The sequence below is a fragment of the Wasmannia auropunctata genome, unplaced genomic scaffold, assembly GCF_000956235.1.
Source record: "Wasmannia auropunctata unplaced genomic scaffold, wasmannia.A_1.0 LD336037.1, whole genome shotgun sequence".
NCBI classification, from domain to species: Eukaryota; Metazoa; Arthropoda; class Insecta; order Hymenoptera; family Formicidae; genus Wasmannia; species Wasmannia auropunctata.
In genome coordinates, this window is record NW_012026853.1 from 978,768 (window position 1) to 1,001,846 (window position 23,079).

At 35.9% G+C, this 23,079-nt stretch overlaps 1 protein-coding gene across 1 annotated transcript in view; it reads left to right on the top strand.

Annotated features, from left to right (window-relative positions):
• Positions 1–23,079, top strand: part of LOC105452151 (laccase-4-like) — a 54,802-nt gene that overhangs the window by 24,310 nt on the left and 7,413 nt on the right. The window contains exons 2-5 of the mRNA XM_011693032.1: positions 20,494–20,860; positions 21,447–21,731; positions 22,168–22,441; positions 22,753–22,957. Of these exons, the coding sequence (XP_011691334.1) occupies positions 20,494–20,860; positions 21,447–21,731; positions 22,168–22,441; positions 22,753–22,957 (1,131 nt within the window). The remainder of the gene's footprint in view (positions 1–20,493; positions 20,861–21,446; positions 21,732–22,167; positions 22,442–22,752; positions 22,958–23,079) is intronic.

A 23,079-nucleotide genomic window follows, 5' to 3' on the forward strand; every position in this document is an offset into this window, starting at 1 on the left:
TATTATCAAAATAATTTGTTGGAATGTTAAAACTGATAAATATTGCTATAAAACGTTTTGATATTCTAGAAATTATTTTGACTTTTGCACAAAATAATTTTGATTATTGAACAAAAATTATTTTCAGATCTGGATTCAACAAAATTGTTCTTTCCGTGTGATAATGCAAGAACAACACTAGACGCGCAATTTCAACACAAGTACGTTTAAGTGAAACGTAATTTGCACTCAAGTTCAAATTTGAATAAACAGACACATGATTCATTAACTAATCTGAATTAAATTTACGTATATTAATTAGAGTAGTTAAGCATTCAAAACAAAATAGTTTATTATAATAATATATTATGCATATTTTTTCGATAGTATATAATAATACGGCGAATGCATATTGCAATTTATTCATGCAGCAATTAATTATTGTTATACGAAATATATTAATGGAGTATAGCAGGAGTGTATATTAAACATAGCGTATGCATTATTCACGCAAAAAGATCGCGCGCGTATCTTTCTTCTAAAAATGCACGTTTCTTTCCTGCTGCTTCTTTCCTACACTTTCTACTTGTCCGGAAGGCATACTATTTCGATTCGTGTTACTGGATCCCGCTCGGCGAATTTTAATACGCGTCGCACATTACCGTCGCGTTTCGCTGTCGAACTAACTCGGGCCATTATGCCCGCGATTTCTTTGCGGCTATCTCGTGCGGGCATACTCGCGGAACCAATTTCACGGAGTCACGCGACGCGTAAATTGAAGATCGGATTAACGTTCAGCGCCTGCGGGCTAAATCTCCGTCTGAATTGGGCAACGATATCGAATCGACGTCGGTCTTGTCCCTTTGGGATACTTTTAAATTGCATTAGACACGTCGGAATCGCGGAATACGATATCGTTTAGCATTTCTATGCGTTTACATTCCGCGAATTTTGGTATCGCTTATGTAATGCCATGTATAGGTGATGAGAAATATTTGAAAAAAATTGTTTAGACAGGAATAACTCTTTATTACAATTATGGAAAAAACTTTAATTATATAAATCTAATTGAAATAAGACTGTTGTAATCTAATAGTATTTTATTAATAAAATCATGTTTCTTATACAAAACACACACACACACAGCCTTACGAATAAATCAGTATAAAATATCAATTTCAGAATAATCTACGGAACATGAACTGTAAACGATTAAATTGGTATTACTTAATCTACGGCACGTTGGTAGTTAATAGTAATCAGCTCAAGATATCTCGTTGTTGTATCAATATATCTGCCCTCGCAATTATTCTGCAGTTAACCAACAACAAGTGCAACCGGTACACGTTAAAGGTTGCGAGATGGAAAATGAAGGGAGGCTCGGCATATAATAGGGTCAGAAAGAAAGATCACGACCTACACGTCTACACGATGACAAGAAGGAACTATATCTAATAAGAAAAGTCTTCAGAAATATACATAATCTAACTGCGTGATCTTGGATCTTTTGCACTCTATCCGGAAGTTATTTCAGCGTAAGAGTTCTTAACAAAGAATGCATGAAAGAATGCGAAAAAAAGAAGAGAAAGCGGTACAAAAATTATGTCACGTTGTTAATACGACAAGCGACGTAGAAAAGTGAGCGAATTCTTACAAGTACAAGTATGTCACATTCGTAAAATGTTAAAGCGGTGACTTCGTGGATTAATCATCCCGCAGTGACACGACGTGTCAGTTTAATGAAGACGTCGGGTATGTAATAACGCTATTAGCAGAGATAGATTTGCGCATCAACAAAATGGGATGATGGATAGAAACTTGTTGAGCACGTCCGATCTATTATTCCATAATTATTTGCATAAATTGGCTGTTAAAATTAATGAAAAAAAAACCTGTTTCTATTTACGACGTTATCACGCGCGCGCAAACGCTTATTTACACAAATTCTCAAAATAAGTAAAAAAAGTCTCATGATAAATGATAGTCTGTGCAGTGTTGCTACTTTTTGACAGTGATAAATTATACTCCATGTAGGTCGAGCGTGTTTATCTTGAAGTTTCTAAAACACGATAATAGCTAATAGCCAAGTTATAAAATTGTTGAAGAAGTAACAAAAATTATCATCAGTGAAAGTATTTATTAGCTATAAAATGCGTATCAGTATACTTATTCATATTTTATAATTATGCATATATTAATGGTAATTCTCGTCAAGAGCTAATAATGGATTATTCACGGTTTCCAGTTATTTAAGAAATTATATACTTTTTACGTGTATTTTATATGATTAATTTTATGATATTATAAAATAGAATATATACACTCTTATATACATTATAATGTTGAAATATCGTACATTATGATGTTTAATCTCTCGTTGGCCGTTGCTGATAAACGATTTGTTTGATTTTCATAAACCGCGGCTATTTACACAAACTTTCCTCTCATTATCCGTTTAGTGCCACATTATGAATGGAAATAAGAAATCAAAGTAGTAGTTGAATCGAATCATTAATTAAATCCAATTACCTTCGTTTGAATCGCGATCAGATTTACGGTGCGCGAAGTAACGATCAGTATAGGTTCCCTTTAACGGATTATTTTACCGCTTCCGGTAGCGATTCGATTGTACTGTAAAAAAAACAACATCGAGCAAAGAAGCAGACTCAGGTACGCTCGCATTTAATCAATTAAGTACCTCCGGCATAACTTTCTTTCTTTAAGTAGTTGATTCTTGAATTTACGTAATTTATATGTTTCTCCTAATCTGTGCGATGTAGACTTTCAAGAGCTAACATCAAAAATAGATTTGTAATGCAGTCATGTGCAAATGTCTTTTGAACGTCTCTCGACTACGAACTTTTCACAAACCTGCGACGGCGCTATTGTTCGTTAAAGGCAAAAGCGATGCTCCTCGGGCATTCTACACATCTCTAAAAAAAAAAAGGATTTACGAGAAATTACGGAGTATTCGAATCACGTTTCTGCGAAATTCCTGATATTCGCATCTTTCACAAGTCGGTACCTTTTCAGTCGCGACAATATATATCGCCACAAGTTGTCTGTCGACTCATCGTGAACCGTTAAGGACACAACATCAAAAGTAAGCTGCAGCATGTACAATGAAAAAAACATACTGGTCGTATAACACACTGGAAATCATTTTGGTCCGCACGAGCTGTGTATCACGACTCCTAAATTGGTCAGAAAATTTTTAATTTACATTGAGCTTAACATATTTCTCATATTATTTAACCATTCATTTTCTTCTTTCGCGGAAAAAGAATTGACGCTTTTTCTGTTAATATCTTTGTGTTTAACATACTTTTTAAGTTTTATAATAAACGCAAGAGGAATACTATAAAAATTGTAATAACGGTGTATTTAACGCAGTTTGTATATCCGATCGATTTCGCTGCACGTTCGTAAAACGCAACATACGAATTGACAATTAACGACCCTCGGGTGTACTGGCAACCGGCAATCATACTTGCAAACGATTACAAGCGCGATGCATCCTTGTGACCTGCAGGGCGGACCAATTCGTGCAGGCCAAGGTTTCTAATTAGTAGGTCGCAGAGAAAGGAGCCACTAATTATACGATTCCGTTTAATTAGCTTAATTGCTTTGAGGCAAGAACTCGCGTTCTTTCGCGCGCATCCCCCCTTCCTCCCCCCCTTCTAGCATAAAGGTCGCTGTGGCTCACACGCGTTCATTTACCTCAACCGATAGTATGTATAACATATTTCGTTACTATCGTGTTGATCTTGCTTTCAGCGTATCATTCTACACGGAGAGAATTTTCTTTTAAAATTTACCCTGAAAATCATGTTAATTGTGAGACAATATAGTATTTAGGTAAATTTTACTGTGAAATCTTATTGCACAGTAAAATTTACCTAAATACTATATTGTCTCATAATTAACATGATTTGCAGGATAAATTAAAAAAAAAATTCTCTCCGTGTAATACAATTAGAATGGTATCACCGATTAAAAAATGAAAAGTCCGATACAAAACTTCAGCTGGAGGCCATTTCCTCAAGTTCTTTCTCTTTCTCTCATCTCCAACTTGCTTTCTGCTTTAAGAATTATTTTTTACTTTTAAAACGCCATATTTGAAACGATAAAATTGAAAATTTATTATAACAATATGATATCTTGTTCTTTTACTATAATTACATTACATGTTTATAATAAACGTGTTCCGTATGCGTATACATTTTTTCGTTTCTCGCTTTAGCTGAGTTTAAAGTTAAATGACCCTGTCGGATCTTCTTTACGTAACGATGGCGCGCACACCGGGCGGGCCATTAAGTCGGCGTTAAACGAGATGAAGCCGGAGTACCTTGAGCGCGTGCACTTGACATTGGGCGAGACCGGCGCGGCGGCGGCGGCGGCGGCGGCGGCGGCGGCGCGCCCGATGTACGGCCTTACGAAACTAGCCGGCCCGGCTGGCTTTCCTGCCGGTCGTTGACTGCTTAATGACATCCTCTCTTTATCGGCCGAAGAACCGTATGCCGGCAAGGTCGAAAGATTACCGCCGCTTTTTTATTATACACGCCACAAACGCGCAAAGAATCTCTGCAGACTAAAGCCAGACAAATCATTTGCTTACTGTAACGATATTATAATCATTTGTTTTGCTCTCATTAGAAATTTACTTAAAAAAAAATATTGACATAAAGGCAGCATTTTTTCAAATCTTAGCATTTTGAATGTAAAGTAATTTTTGAAAGAGCTATAAATATGAGAAGTTGACAAAATATTGTCACAAGTCTAATAGTCTATCTTTTTCTATTTTTAATGTATAATATAATTCCACTAAATTTCTTGAATTACATCTTAATATAATATATACGTACATACAAACTGTCTTGAGAATAAATAATGTTTTCTGAAAACATTATTTAGAGTAGTCTGTTTTAGTGAAAAGTATTGGAATTTGAAAATAAAAAATGCGGGTACTTTCAATCATTCAAGTTTGTCTTTTCTCAAGTATCTCTAATTATTTTATTCATGCAAAGATATAAGTTTCTGTTTTTGTCAATCGGAAAAATACGACTTTAATCGACGAGCTGGATACTTTGCGAGCAAAATTCAACGCGAATCTCATTATTAATTGATTACCGAAAGACCGCAGCAGTACGTGGTACTCATGCATTCGCAAAGGCGAAGGCGAAAGGTAATTTCGCTGGTGAAAACATCACGGATGCAGACGAGGAAGTCTATCTGGATCTTCGGTGTGCGAAACAGACCGACCACTCTCTATTTCCGAAGCAGCTGTCCCAGGCATCAGCACCGTCGAAAACTGTGTCACGCTTTCTGCATCAATTCGCCGGCACGTAGACAATCGGTCAAAATCGAAGCAAAATAAATCTTACGCGGGCGGCCGGCCGGCCGATCATCGCCTCGAGCGATTATTATGAACGGAACCCGTCACTTTTCGAACGGAATCCTTCAGAGACTAACTCAATTTGTTTTGTGAAGCGTAACGCTGACTCACTTTAAAGCAACCATCTCGCGGAATTGTTCACTCGTTGTTTCGCATATGGATATGGTCTAACGATAATGTATTCGTGAAATAACGATAACTAAACTGATATCGTATAAGTTGAGTTTTACTGAAATTAAAGATCTCTCGTCAAAATCTCGCGTTGCGACGTAGCGTAAAATGTGAAACGCGGATGTCTTCCTGTGTGGGTCCAAACGCTTCGCGCGGGTAGTCCATCAAGTGCAATCTGATAGTGCAATATAAAAAGAATCACGCTTCCGTGTGCGCCAGTTAAACCCGAACGACTCACCAATGGCTACTGCGAAGACGATCCTTCGTACTTACGAGTCCGGCCGATGATAAATGAGTCTACGTAATGATATATCAGCTACGAAAGGGCAGACTCTCGATCGTTTATAAAGTGTATTCCTGTGTTAGTTTAATTAACATTTTGATTTAAAAAATGTGACAGTACGTCTGAAGAATCAATTAATTATATGTTACATATGCTTACATGCCCTTTTTCTTTCTCTGTAATTTGTGTCATACTGTACATATAAAACCTTGACGTATAACGTTCAGCGTGTTCCTGTAAAATGTCAAATGACAATATTGCTCGAAAAAATATACTTTCTAATTGTCCATTTGATTCTTATTTGATATTTGATTCTCTTAATTCGATTTTTGCTTGGAGAACTAATAGTTTATCGTTATAAACTATTAGTTCTTTAAGTAAAAATCGAATTAAGAGTATCAAATATCAAATAAGACTGATAAATCAAAAATAAAAGTTATGAACTAAAATGTCAATATATGTATATTTAAAGTTAAATATCTTGTATTTTTTAACAAGGTTTGAGATTTAAATAGCAAGACTTTTATGTAAGTACACCATAAAGTTAAACTGTTGTGAAAAATGGGATTTTTCGAAATTTTTTCTAAAAGAAAGGACAAATTCAAATTAGTTAAAAAATATATAAATGAAAAGAAGTGTGTACCGGGCAAATTCTTATTATAGTAATAATAAATTTTTTGCGCTAATTCCATTTGTGTGTAATGCATTTCGTAACAACGCGATCGCGACTCTGTATTTAATCAATGCATTATGCGTTACAAAAGACACATGTCGCTCGAATGTGACATTTAGATGCATAGAGCAGTATCAAATTGCAAGGATAAGAATAGGTTAAAGGAACTGCATGTCATGCTATATGATACTGGCGTAGAGAAATTAATGAGGCGAGACACCAACGCATTATAATTTCACGACCTAAAATCCGACGAAGATTATTAATTTGGATTCTCAGAAGATCGCTTTCGTTCTCGCTTTCTTTTATTCACTGACAAAAAAAATGTTTCTGAAAGTGTCGATATATGATACTATAATATTTTATTCGTAGAAGTATCATTTTTTCGATAAAGAGAAGAAACTTAAATACTCTAGGATAAAATTTTTTACATATATATATATATATATACATGTTATAACGTGACATATTTTATAATAACTGATCAAAAATTGGGTTGCATTTTGTGTCTTTTTACAAATAAAAGAAATCGCAACAAACAATAATGCCATTATATATTAAACACGTTAAATCAATAATCCAATAGTTAAATAAAAAATTTCAACAAATTAACTGATTAGTAGCGTGTTTCCTCAAGATAATTAAAGTACAATTCAGTTCGCAAAAAGTTCGATCGATTACGCTCATTATGCGATTGCCTAAGAAAAATTCTGGCCGGCACGGGCGCCAATAATCGTATCAATTACACGCGATCCGTGTAACTTCCCGCTCCGGGCGCAGTTCCTATTACATAACATCTTACCTGGACAATGTAATCAATGTTATTATGAAATTACGAACTTCCCCCGTGGGGAGGAAAGCGTTTGTACCTTTGCATAACTTCGCAACGACTGGCGTCGCGTTAAATAACGCGATGATGTACTTATAGCTTCGGGAAACTATTCCAGACGGGGCAAATGATACGGCGTAACACGAGGCTACCCACATAATTCTGTATAATCACAAACTTTACTGTGGGGCTCGTTCGTTCGCGGACAAAGGACGAAGTGTAATCTCGCGGAAACAGGCAAATGATCGAACTACCGCTCGTTTCGCCGGCCGACCGATAAAAATGAGAAAAATATGAGGGAGAGAAAGGAGCAGAGTAAGCTCTCTTTCCTGACACGTGGCAATGACCCAGACATAACTATGCCATTACGGGATGTATAATTCATATACCGCCCAGAGATACCATATCCGATAAGAGCGCATAATCCGTATATCTATCAGCGAATTATGCTCTCGAATAGTTGTGATGATTGGGCCGAATAATATCGTTAACTCCGAATAGTTAAAATGCCATTAAGTGCACCTACATTATTTAAGTATTCGATTTTAAAAACGTGATTCAATAAAATTAAACAATAAGCGAGCAATAAATAATAACTAATAATAGGAATGAGTTTTCTCATAAATATCGAAAATATTATTTGTACATAGATTTATATTAGAGCTCTTTCTTCTAGTAAAAATTATATATTAACACACATTTGTCTAATTTGTATAAAATTTCTTAATAAAAATCTTGGATTTTCTTAATAAAAATCTTGGAATTTCTTAATAAAAATCTTGGAATTTCTTAATAAAATCCTGTTAAAGACTACATTTCAATCATCGATATTATATAGGAGCAGATAAAAAACTCATTGAAATTCGTAAAGTGAAAAATTTCATGCAATGTAGGACAAATAGAAAACTTTATGTAGAGGAAAAAGCAAAATATCGATAATAGGTAATATTAACGTTTGATTATGGCTCTAGAAGATAGTAATCGATACTTTCTCGCTGCACTAACTGATAACATTCGCACTCACGACTTAAATTAACGTGCGACTTTAATGATAGTTAATAACAATAATGTAGCGATAATAGATTGTCCTAGATACTCCCGCACCTTTACAATGAACAATTTTAAAATTTCCATTGGAACATGAAAATGAACTTATTGTATCGTTCAATATAGGTATTATATGTCTCTGTCTAGGTTGCTATTTATTTTAACTGTAATTACTTTTATCTCGAGATAAAAAAAATTAAGAGGTCTTTGGAATTTTAATTGTGAACATTCAAATTGCATTCATAAAATTATATATATGCATATATGTACATAAATTTATACATTTTTATTTTCTTGTATTAATAGAAAAGTTATAAATTTTATGAAATAAACTTTTCATTTTTTTTATATTTTCTACTTCAAAATTTCGAAAAGTGATAACTGTAATAAGTTGTGTATGTGTGTGTATGTGTTAATGCATTTTTGTTTTATTATAATTTTATACTCGAGAATAAATTATATACATATAAATTATATAAATACATATTATATACATATTTAATTTATTCTTTTTGGATTAAAAGGCACTGCTATTAAAAAAAGGATGATGTTCTATACAAAATCTTAACGTAAGTAAGCAAACGAATAATGTTTTATCATGTCTTGTTAACGCAACACAGGAATATTTGCAGACCGTATACTGTTCATGTAAGCACCACACATTTTGCAGTCTCCGCACAAGTAAAAATTAAATTCTCTTGACTCCACAAGAATGTTGCTACCCACCACGAGACATCGCGAATTTTGCTTGAAAATTTATTAAACAAAATTGAACAGCATGTGCTATTTATCTTGGTGCAAATTCAACAACAGTAACCCGTCGTGATCGCTCGCATGTAGACGGTTTCAGTCTACATGCGAGCGATCATTATATTATCATTATGTTATAACGATAATTCTTTTAATTTCAATTTGAAATTCAATTTGATTTTTATACCGCTCTCATTTTTTTTAATTAGTAGAACAACACGTTACATAATGTAATTCTTCTACTCTATACAGCTTTTGGTTAATGAACAGAAGCGAAAAGAGCAACAAACGGTACATAAAGTTCAATGTATAGTAACGCAACAGCACGGCTGACACTAATTGGCTGGCTCTACTGATGCGCCTGCAATAAAGCCAAGCATGAACGGCCGACTCAGCCAGAAGGGTGTATTAGCCGTGCAGCCAAACAGCCGTGCAGCGCGACGCGCGTGCATCTCGCATCGTGATGCAGCGGTATATCCTCGGACCAAGACCTTCGGCGTCTAGGTGTTCGAGCCGGGTCTGCGAGCGTGACGTGATTCTCCGTGGCAATTATCTAGCGTCTCTCCTGCATGGGCCGCGTAACAATGTTGCGGCACACAGGCCGGTTACTCAAAGAGCTCCCCGTAGGTCGATTCGCAAATAGAGATATGTAACTTATGCACATGTTGTGAATATCAAGATCGTGATGGCGGAATTGTGTGGAAACGGTATACACATGTTTACCCAATGAAAACGTGTAATGCTATGCATCTGACATTACGCAATGTGACTCCTTTCAACGAACGCGTTGCAGTCGAATTTATTCAAGATGGCTAGATTACAAGGCGCGATGGCATTAACCCTCAAATGTATTTTCCCGCTATATATATATAGGTATATATATATATATATATATATATATATATATGTGTGTGTGTGTGTGCATACGGAACGAACAATTTTGCTAAATCCAGATCTGAAAATAATTTTTGTTTAATAATCAAAATAATTTTGTGCGAAAGTTGCTAAAATATCAAAACGTTTTATAGCAATGCTTATCAGTTTCTAACATTCCAACAAATTATTTTAATAATTCAACAAAAAATTATTATCAGATCTGTTTTTAGCCAATTTTTTAGTCCTTTCAACAAAATCATTCTTTCCGTGCAGAATTATATATATATATATATATATATATATATATATATATGTATATGTATATATGTATATAAGAAGATAAAAACTGAAATGCATCTTCCCGAATGAACGTTACTTAATAAAGAATGTTACTTAATGAATTCAAAATTTAGAAAGCCCCGCATGTCTCGAGCTATGCGATTAAATAACTAGCAGAGGTAAATGAGACATAAAAAATTGGATGAAAACTATGTATCCTGATTGACCGTGCCTTCTGCTGTAATTTGCAGCGTACCGTGTACGCGTTATTACTAAAATTTCACTTTCTCCGTTGATCTTAATAACAAAAGGCCTTAACGTAATGACCCGCTCTTTATCATTATTGCAATCGAATTATTTCGTTATTACATTTCGCGTACACGCCTCCCAAATACAATTGCATTCAGATTGTTGGGAAAATTTCACGTTCATGACTAACTGACTTCTCGTAACGATCAACATACCTCGGTTTTTTTTTCTATATCGCAACATGCAAAAACGAAGGTTAGCTTAGCCTCGGTGAAACTTCGATTAACATTAGGTGCGCGTGAAGGAAATGAAATATTTCAGTTATTATATCGAAATTAAATAGAATAATTAAATCGCAATTTTTTTTAATTTTTCGTGTGATATTGACAAGATCAGACTTTCTTGGTGATATCGTGCATTGCGTGATTACAGGATATAACAACTGATATGCATATCAAAGCTGTGTGTTCTGCAATATATTATTTTGTACGTTATCTGCGTGTATCTGCATATACTTAAATCTTATCTCTCGATCCTACAACTTGTCGAAATGAGTGGCTCCTTAATTACAATGATTATCCCCTAATAATTACTATAATTATAACAATCATATAATTCATGATCATCGATCTCCGTTCGTCCGGAAAGAAGACGGAAGAAGACGTAAAAGCGATCCAGAGATGATCGGACGCGATAACCGGCCGGATATTATATTAGAAACAACGCCGCGCGCTCGTCGGCAGAAGGGAAAGTCATGGGAATACTTTACGATCGCAATCTATATATCGTGTTAGGCGAGCAGTACCGATAATTACGGTACTGCGAAAATTACAATGCGTGAACTAGCGTCCGAGTCGGATCGGCTGCGGCCGGCCGCACGGTTGGCGTAAAAAAAAAAAACAACAATTCTCTCCACTCCTTCCTCAATACCTATATCATGTACTATATTTCGAGGGCGGAGTCGCAACTTTATGTCGCGATATCGTCAATAAAAGTGCGCTATCGCGAATCGTTCGTGCGAGCATAAATCCACGCGGCGTGGGAGATTGGAGGAAACTCGTTGTGGCTAGGTACTTGAACTAGGAGTTAGTAGGACGATTCTGACGATAATGCCGACCGTGAAATTTATTCCTGTGTGTGTATGTGTGTGTGTAAATAAGTACTTCCGGCGGCGGCAACGACGACGCGGTGGCGGGAGATAAGCCTTTCTCTTATAACGATCGCTCAAGCGAATCATTTATTTAAGTGGCTCGCGATCGTCTTATTTGCGCTACGGAGGCGCTAGGAAAGCAGGTGTTCGCCCGCGGCTAACGCAATCGCGCGGTAAGGATCTTTACAAACGACGGTAAGGATCAGGCGAGAAACATCGGCCCCGAGATGCTCGGTATTAATTATCGATTAATTGCCCGGCCGAGTCGAGCCACGTATGGTGAGGCGTCAGATAATCGCGTTATCTTCGAAGTCCGCAGGAGATCGGGTTTTAGCAAGTTAGTTTTAGTAAGTTGGTAACGACTTTATTTTTGTTTCGGAGATAAGTGCGCGTGAAATCGAAATCGTTGACTTTCGAGGACGGACGAACAGTTAAAGAGGAGCAGAGATGCGAAGAACTACAATTCCATCTCGACTTATTGTTAGATGAACATTTAGATAAATGGACGCACGGAAAGAACAATTTTGCTGGATCCAGATCAGAAAATAATTTTGGTCCAATAATTAAAATAATTTTGTTGGAAAGTCAAAATTATTACTAGAATATCAAAACGTTTTATAGCAATGCCTGTCATTTTTAATTTTCCAACAAATTATTTTGATTATTGAACAAAAATTATTTTCAGATCTGTATTCAGCAAAATTTCTAGACCTTTCAACAAAATCGTTCTTTCCGTGCGGAGAAGCTCATTTCCAACGAGTGCGACGAGTCTCTTCTGTCATTTCGAGAACGCATTAAGATCTGTTAAGTCAGTCCTGATCTCGGTGACCGCGTGGATATAGCTGCGGACAGTTGCGGATCTTTCATCAGCAATTGCAACGCGATAAGGACCACTTTTGGACACTTTCCCAGCCATATATTCTCAAAGATATCTTTCACGTCAAGTCGCAACGGTAATCACGAGAAAAGATATATATCTCTCTCTTTCTTTCGTCGCGCTTGATCTTCGGTTTAATAAGAGAAACACACTTCTCTCACAGCGAGTATACTTTCAATAAAGCGCCGATCGAGAGCTGGAAATTGACGTACGCTAATGATGAATACGTTCCCCGAGATAATTTCACCTATCTCGATGCACGTGGTCGCCACTAACTTTCGTATGACGTGGATTGTAATTTGAAACACAACTCCGCATGGTACCGGAAAGACCCTCCCTCGATTTGCGGAGCAAATCGTTGTTATTACGTCCATTAGCGCAATCGAGGCGGCCTTTACGTGCAGTCATTACCGATCTTAACGCGACCGCTCCTCTCTTGTCACGTCGACATAATCTCTTTGCCCCCTCCCTCTCTCCCACCGTGTTTTCTCGGTCTTTTCCTATCTCTGTCCGTTACCCGTTCGCGCACGCATATCGGTACTACACGGAGAGAGCAAACTCTTCGAGCCGTTCCGTAAGATGAGACGAGGGCAAGGACAAGGCCAAGTTTGCAAGCGGATCATCGCACTTTCCATCTTGCACTCCCTCCGACTTGTGTACTTCGCAGCTAGATCTTTTCAAATAACCGCAGATTGCTTCGCAACTCCGCTGTAATTGAGATTTTTTATTTTTTAGTTTCATATAAAAAATTTTCTCAAATATACATTAAATCCGTAGCAGCAAATTTCTTTTTTTTTAATAGCAGTTAATTCTAAATTAATGTAAAAGAAAATAAATAAATATATATATATATATTTATTACATATTTAAATATATATATATATATATATATGTATAAATACATATGTTATACGAAATAATTATTATATATATTCTACATAAAATTTTGTAAATAATATATATCTATAATTATTATATATATATATATATTTAATATAAAATTTATATTATTTAATGTATGTATTGTATATATAATTATTTTTAAATCTAATTGATGTAGATTTAATAATAAAATTCTTAATACACACACATACATATAAATTAATAATTTTTGTAAATCAAGTTTCTTAAATGAGATAGTAAATTGATTGAATTAATCCTGCGAATATCTTCCGAACGTTTTTTTGTTTGCAAAACGAGAAGGAGGGATTGTGATCAAGATGCGACATTAAGCGTACTCGAGTCGATACCGTCGCGTCATAAGCCGACTGCTGGCATTTTATTTGAACTTTCACAAGACGAGTCGCAATCTCGGTCTTAGCGACTCCCACGGTAAATATCAATAACATGCATATATGGTGAGAAGAAAATCCGATCCTTCTGAAGCGCTCGAGACAGATATAATGGCCTGAGATTTTTCTCATTTGTGATTTTTCGTGACTTGTAAGCGCAACCGTCGGAAGTAAACATATTTCCTCTTCACGCAGGCGTTAATCACTTCACACTTTCGTTCTCACTGATACGATGAATCAATAGTTTCGTAAATACGAGAGACTCGCATAGATCCTTGTCTTTCACAAGGCAATCTTTCAATTTGGCACGCGAGCATTTAACTGCTCGAAACGAAAGCGTACTTTTATTTTTTATCACGCGATTCTGGGATTCCGCTCTCACTTCCTCGCATTTTCATTGTTCCTTCGTAAAGATTGCCTTTGCACCTTTTTATCTTTAACTGATAAAATCGTACCACAAGAAAAAATAATTATTAAAATTAATCCATTGAAAAAATCGTCACATAAAGGTATTATTCATGATTCGCATAATTTTATTTAACATGATACCTCTACTTTGCTGTAGACAACATTTATATTTTCAGAAACAACTCGAACACCCGTTACTTGCGCTTCCAAGCCCTGCGATCTTACTACCGCGATATCCTACGTGTCTAGTTTGACATTTAGTTGCATTAACTACCGGGAGATCATTAGTTATGCTCGCTTCGACCATTGCTCCTGATTTCTGTAGAGGATGATGATGTGCACTCATACTTGTAAACAATCAAATACTTTACTGACCCAAGAGAAATATCAATCAGTAACAACACAGCTATTAGCAATTATATTATTTTGCATAATTTCGCGATTTTTGTTCCGTCGTCTTTTTATGTTGCTCATAATTATTTTCACAAATGTTTTCAAACGTACGCGCCGTTTTGAAACACTTCCTTTGATACACTGAGAGGACTATCCAATTTTGGATGCGAGAAGCAATCAATAAGATAAAATGTGTAAGATAAAAAAAAAGAAGTCTGTTCTGAATCGTAAAAAGTGTAAACTGATTTGGCTGAAAGGCGTTTTCATTCAGTTAAGATATCAAAGATAATTAACGGGGGCCGGCAACTGACATCTCGGAACATCTCTTACCGTAGGCGCGAACTTAATCACACGCCTGTAAAAACGTACATTATTACGGCGGGGTGTCGAGTTGCATGAAAGAAAGGGAAGGAGACGTGAAATGATCGAAGAAAGCGCGCGACTGACCGGACACGTGCGATCGCGTGCCAATCAACCGAAAATAACCTGCAGCTTCTGCTCTGCTGCTAAAGAGGCAGCTTTATTTCTTTAAATGCAAATGACGGTTCCTTTATAAGATTGAAAGTTGAATGTGAATCTCTCGAATGTGATTATTGAATGAAATAAAGAAACGTGGCGATGCGAGGGTGGGTGTGCTCTATTATCGTAATGCAGGGCGAAACTGAAAGAAATTGGACGTTAACGATATAATAAGCATTTAAATTCAGAGAAGAAATGAATGAACTTTGAAATTTTTCAGTCATTACGATTGAAAAAAAATTGTAACAATCTTTATAGCTTATACACATGTAAGTTAAACAACCTCGAAATGCTTAATAAATATTGCTGTTTATATAAGAATGAAAATTGCCATAGCAAGATTGCTATAGCACGATGGAAAGAGACATATATAATGCTCAGAGTTCATTTCTCAATTGTCGAATTTGATGGGTTTTCTTTGAATACTTTCACTGATTTTTCTAACTGCTCTTCTGACGCAAATATTAAACAAGAAAAATCAATACCAATCAGCAAAGCATGCGGAAAAGAAATTTATGTAAATTACACGTTACGCCGTGTATCTTGCGAAGCAAACGCGCGTCGTGTGCTCGTTTTGTGCAATTACACGAGTTCGACGTCAGTTAGATGACCAATACTCTCACGAAAGCTCTCGAGTTATTGTGAATATATATAATTAACTCTTTAAAAGTGCGTTTTTCTGGTCGATACGTTTTTCTTGCACACAGCTCATTTCAATTGATATTTGCGCTTCGCGACATTTGTTACGCGATAAATCTGCAACTATATAGTTCGACGGTTCTGCTTTGATACGTCTATTCATAATCAACCAGCTTCACGACATTACATAAGAGCGAATATATCAAAGTGTATAGAGAATATCAGTTGACGGAGCGCAGAAGTCGCTCGTTACATCAGCAGAGCGATTAGGGACAATCGCGAAAGCATCGGTCGCGCCTCAGGATGTACCGTTACTCGGAAACCGGTCGAACAATCGTGGCAGACAGGTAAAAATAGGCGGTGTGGCGAATTAATTGCCGCGCGAAAGGAGCGGCGGGGCAGCGTGAAAGCGCGATTTTGTCTTACTTAATTCATTGTTTTTTTTCTTCCCCTTGCACAACCGCGGACTTCGCGCGCGCTTACGGCTGCAGTAAGTCGTCTTACGACAGCGCCGTCACCCATCCCGCCCGGTATAATGAACAGCCGGAGTCGCGCGAGGGCGAGTCGTTACACGCCCGCATTATGCACTCGCTCTAAATGACGCGACCGAACTGCGTGGCACGACATTGCCTCACCGTCTCATTGTCATCGTCACGGCAGGCATTCACGCGACGGTTCCTACCGGACGCGCAAGTGGACCTCCTCCACGGCGAAGATTCAGAAATCTTTTACTTTCTTACACTTTTTTTGCTAAAATATATGAACATTTTAAGAAGCATTTTAGGAACATTTTAGAAATCTAGCGCGCTTTATCGCATATACTCATTAAAAAATTTAGCGCAAATTTTATGATTGAAATACACAATGCATCTTCTCAGTACAAATTAAATTTATAGTTTTCTATATTATTTATTTAATATAAAATATAACATTTTATTTACTCAAAGATATCAAAGTAATAGCCAATACAAGCCGACACGGATGTTGGTGCGTATAAAAATTTTATTGTTATATTCTTCAGTTCCACACAAACTGCGCGCTGCAATTTTCATCGGTCTTAAAACACAGTTCCTACATAAAGCCGGAATCCACTATAATGAATTAAATTGACAAGCAATTTAACATCACTGATGCTAACAAGCATCTATAATATAAGAATTTCTCTTCCCCAAAAACCTGTAAAGAATTTGCGAAAAATATCACCTCAGTCAGGATTCTACCAGGATTTTACTTATTATTAAAATATATCTACGTTATAAAATCTATACATATCCTTTTTATCTTTGTGTAACGTTAAGTAGCGATTCTAAAATAAATTTTCAAATCTAAGCCCGTAATGAGATACCAAGCTTGATTTTATATTTTTAATATTGTTTTGCAAATGATGAATGCAAAATGTATGAATTATTGTGCAATCCTGTACAACACGGAAATATACTCTATACCCATTAAACATAATCAAAATTGAAGTGTGCATCAATAAATAGTGCCTCCGACAACGCGGCGAATTACAGACTCACCCAGGCGATAACTTGTTGCATGAAAAATTCTTACATGGACAAACGGATATTACTTACGGTGCTGGTCCAGTAATAAATCGTTATTTCGTCGATTGGCGGATAAATTTCGTAGAATCGCCGTTACGTGCGGGCATTGGCAAAACCACGCAACGCGGTGGTGTAGCGCACCGCATGACTTTCATCATGGCATAAATCATTCGGCAGAATGGTATTTCTCGCGGTGCGTTACGGCCAGCGATACGGCCGGAAAACACCGCTCCGCGGCTTCGACGTCCACGCAGATCGACATCGAGCGGACAGATCGGCAGGCACTCGTATCAATACGTGCCCCGTTACATCACTCGCACGTATAACACGTAACGATTCCGATGGAAAAAAAGATTAACGAGCGTGTACGGCGCGCATTTGTACCCCCGATGCAATTTCGCGGGGTCCGAAACGCGACCGATCGCTAGAATTGATCGCTCGCATTAAGTCATCCACGTAATCATAAATTGAATCAAAATAAAACAATCCAGAGTTATCGAGAGCAAACGAATAAATATAAAATATATAGAAGGATTCCATTGATTATGGAAAAAAATAATTTGTGTGTTTAATATTTTGATTAGATTCAGATTTATAAAATATTATTTTTCTTCCAAAGTTAAAGGCTTTAAATATCTTTAAATAATATCGATTAAAATGCAAAATTTTGTTTCTTCTATGTTATTATTAAAGCCTTTTAGTCGAAACTAGTTATACTCCCGAGTTCGTTGAAAAGGAATTATTTCGTCATTTTTTTTACTGTACTTATAACTTTCGCTTTTAACAAACACTTATATTGCACATAATATAAAATGCTAGTGATACGTATTCAAGGTTATTGCAGAAATTTTCGCGGTTGTCTTAACGCTGCGAAATCATTACGATGAAAGAAAGCGGCTCGCATAAAGAAGTAACAGAATAGTTTCGCTTAGGTGTAAGAACGAGAGGAGATGTCGGTGCCACCGCAAAAAGAAGCGGCACAAAGTTGTGTTCCAGTAATAATCGCGCTAAACTCCTTGTTGCTAGGTATTGGAAAACGCTAGTTTCTAGCCGACGAAGGTCATGAATTTGCGACATTGATCCGTAGATAATTTTTTGTATGAATTGCAATGTATTGCAAAATGCATTAAACTAAAATGTTTGATTTTTATACAATTTCTGTTTTGAGACAATTACTAGAGAAATTTAAAATTTGATAGAAAGTAAATGTAAAAAATTTGATTCAAATGATTTAACAATTTCAAACTCGTTATGTTGTCGAATTTTTTCATTGTACAACTATTCGAACGAGAATTGCGAATAATCGGTAAAGTATGAAATATTAGACGTCATGTCTGAAAAATCCCACGAGATAAATCTCAGACAGCTCAGGCTGATCTTTACTAATAGCGCATTCTATCGCAGCGTGCCTTTGCTGACTTGAAACGTGACTACAATACAGGAAAGTTTGATCTTTTTTCTTTCGATTCATAGAATTCCGTGTCGAAGAAGCTGATCTGATTTAATGCAATAGCGAATTAATAAAGGTACTTTCTGAAAATAACAATATCCAATAGCAATCATCCAATTACATAGATATCAAACTCAGATATCTAAGTCTCCAGATATAGATACTATGTATTATAAAAAAGTTATATCTGTCAGATTTACACGAGATCTAATTTTTTAGAATTTTTAATTTCTAATTAAGACTCTTATCGTGACTCTTTTGAAGAAACATGTTTTTCTAAAAGTGGAAATTAAATTTAATGCAAAAATACGGTTAAGATTTAATATACTTATTTATAATAAATAAAAGTTAGAATGTGTAAAGCCTGTGTTGGTTTTAAAATATTGTGAACGAGTGCGGCTCACAATATCACTTCGCGACTAAGAAGACGCATAGGATCTCATTACAATCGTTTGTGTACCTCTCTAACCATGAATGCAATTTTATACTCGCACAAGAATGTCGGGACTTCATCGAACTTTCACGTCTCGTATTCAAGTGCACTTATTCGACTTAATCTAAATCCGATACATTGCGAAAAACTCAGCTTTCTACTCTACTCGAAAATAATATTTCCGCTCCGTGAACAAGAATATTATAGATTTTCTATTCTATAATATAGATTTTCTATTATATAATATAAATATTCTAAGCTGCAATCGATCGACCGCGAATACACGAATATTGCGCGACTGTAAATCGCGATGGAAAACTTAGAATCTTTTGCGTTAGATTTTGTACTTATTGTTAATTATTTTTGTATTAGATTCGCGTTATTCTGAAAATATTCTATACGGATATTCTTCTACGTGCTTCTCGATTCCGATATGTACGATAGCTTTTCATGAATCGCTGGAAATTGAAACTCTATTAAACGTAATACGTAACGAGTTGAAATTACTATAGTCAAACTTTTTCCTGCTACCTCTGCCCATATCGACTGATCGATGCCGGAATAGAATCAGAAAGACAGCTCGTAATGATAGAGTTACGACATCGCGTTCGTATAGCTTACGACAATGTAATGATATATCACACGACGGTTGTACAAAATTCGCAAGTAACAAGGAACTCACTATTTCGCAAGTTGGAAATCCAGTGTTTCACGAATAGTCGGAATAAATGCTTAGACACGAGTTCTGCTTTATATCTCCGTCGCTGCTTCTCATTTCAGATTTTCCTGGAAAGCTATATTCTAACGTAATCAACGTTAATTTATCTATGAAACGGACAGAACTAACAAACCCTTGCGTCTTGCAAGTTATTGCTAAATTAAGAAAAGGCAAAATTTCTCAAAAATAATGCCCTGTAATCGTAAATGATTGTAACGTTAAAGAAAATATTTAAAAAATATTAATGACGTTTATTTTTATCTAATATTTAAAACGCCTAAGTTGTTTTTAATTTCACTACATCACGGTAACGATTGAATTTGAATAATCTTATGACGACAATGTAAATTCACACACATAACTTACGTGTGTATAAAACGCATATTAATAGCATGTAAAATGTATCTTACTTGGACTGACCTGCTTCTTGCACCGACTAGATTTTAATCTATTTCCAATTGCTTCTTATTTAATTGAACGCTGATCAATCTCTCACGAGCTTTCGTTTTTATTCGAATGTCATATATTTGTTGCAGGTCAAATAACAATAGCGGATCAGTCATCGTCGTCCTCCTTTTGGAATCCCACCCTCAAAACCGATATATTCTCTCAGGACAACAGTGCAACCTTCTTCCCTACGGCCCATGGCCTGGTGCAGACTCACCCGAGCAGCGGCGTGTTCCGGAGCGGTTTCGGCGGGATCGACAACCTCGGTAGCCGAGGGGTGACGATGAGGCCGCCGCGGACGCGGCCTCTCGATTATACGGAACGCGCCACCGCCGAATTGCGCCGAAATCCGTCGCTCTCGTCGCCCGACGAGTGTGCTCGTGCCTGCCGTGAGAACGAGCCCCCCAGGATATGTTACTATCACTTCACACTCGAGTCATACACCGTACTCGGCGCGTAAGTACAGTCCTGAAGTTTCTCGGAATGATTAGCTCCTAAAGCTTTAAGTATTTCTTTGCTATAAGTTTTTATATTTGTAAATTTATAACCATAAAGTAATAATAAGTGTACCATAATAAATTTTGACATTATCAGATTGGCCAGAAAGTCTTTTTGCTATTTTATGCGAAAAGGGCGACTCAAAATACGAAAAGATTTTCTGATCAGCCTAATACTTTTACTATTTTTATAATATTGTGTATTACTACTTTTATTATTTTCATATTTATGATATTATTTTATTTAAACTATTAATATTGCTTTTTGTATGTATAATTCGCAAAATATTGAAATAATAACGAAAAATGAAATAACAATTTTTGTAAAAATAAATTGTAAAATCTTGGAAAATCTTTCTAATCGAGAAAAAATATAAGCATTTGTTTTTGGAAAACAATGTTCATTATTAATAATGCTCTTATTAATAAAAAATATAGTTGATATTGAATTTTGCTCTGCATGTAGAATGGCAATATTTTAAAATATAAGAATTGTTTAACTTTCTTCATCAGTATGTGTGCGTAAACTCGTCATAAATTTTCAGAGCGTGTCAAGTATGCACACCGAACGCCACCAATTCCGTGTGGAGCGAGTGTCAGTGCGTTTTGGCGGACGGCGTGGAGCGGGGTATCATGACCGCGAACAGAATGATCCCTGGACCGAGCATTCAGGTTTGCCAGGGTGACAAAGTCGTTATTGACGTGGAAAATCGTATAGTAGGAAACGAAGTCACGCTTCACTGGCACGGCGTATGGCAAAGAGGATCTCCGTACTACGATGGTGTACCTTACGTGACCCAGTGTCCCATTCAGGAGGGTAATACATTCAGGTACGCGATTTTACTCTTAGCATAAAATTTATATTTTTTATAGAACAAAAGTTGGGTGATTTTTAATTATATAAAAACTTTTAATTATCGTAAATTGCTTATGTTTAATAAAAAGTGAGCAATTCAACAAAATAAGAATACATTTTATTAAATTTACCATAATTCGACAAAACTTAAAACTTTTTCTGATTATCCTAGAATGTAAAAACTTTATATTGTTTTGAAATAACATGTAATAATTAATTATCGAAGAAATATCTTTATCAATGTTTTTCAAAATTTGAATTTAAATATATGCAACATACGCGAATTAATATACTATAAAATACACACATATATGTTATAAACATATATATATATTAATAAGTATATATTTTAAAATTTATACAATAATTTTATGTGATTTATAAAACAAAATAATATATGGCATAAAAAGGTATCAATGGACAGCCGGAAATGAGGGTACACATTTCTGGCATGCTCACACTGGCACGCAAAAGATAGATGGTCTCTACGGAAGCATAATAATCCGACAGCCACCGAGTAAGGATCCCAATAGCAATCTGTACGATTATGATTTAACCACGCACGTGGTACTCATCAGTGACTGGTTCCACGAGAGCGCTGGCGAGCGTTTCCCCGGCCGCCTCGCAGTCAACGTTGGTCAAGCACCAGAAAGCGCGCTGATCAACGGGAAAGGTCAATTTAGGGTACGTCTCGCTCACTTAATATATTAAATAATACCGAATAGAGTCGAACAATATTATCTAACATAGTTAGACAAGCACATTTCAATTTACAATTTATGATAGAAATTTTTTCAAAACAGATTTATATTCTTGGATATAAACAAAGTTGCGAATAAAAATTCATTTTTTTTCAGATATTTAAAACAAGTGAATTTACTATTGACAAAATAACTATTGGCAAAAATTGATTGTGCATATTATAATTACTGAACTGATATTTTTCACTTTCTAATATTTTGTTGCATTAATATAGCTTGTATTATTTATTGCAGGATCCTAATACCGGTTTCATGACAAACACGCCCCTCGAAGTGTTCACGGTAACTCCAGGCCGCCGTTACCGATTCCGATTGATTAATTCCTACGGATCAGTATGCCCCTCCCAAATTTCAATCGAGGGTCACACTCTCACGCTTATCGCTACCGATGGCATAGCAGTACATCCAGTACCAGTTAACACTATAATTTCATTCTCAGGTAAAGCAATTAATTCAAATTCATTACAAATTTTTTACTAAAATTAAACAATTATTGAATAAATTATTTATTGCGAGACACTTGAAAAACAAGTAAAAGAATATTTTAAAAAATCATGACCT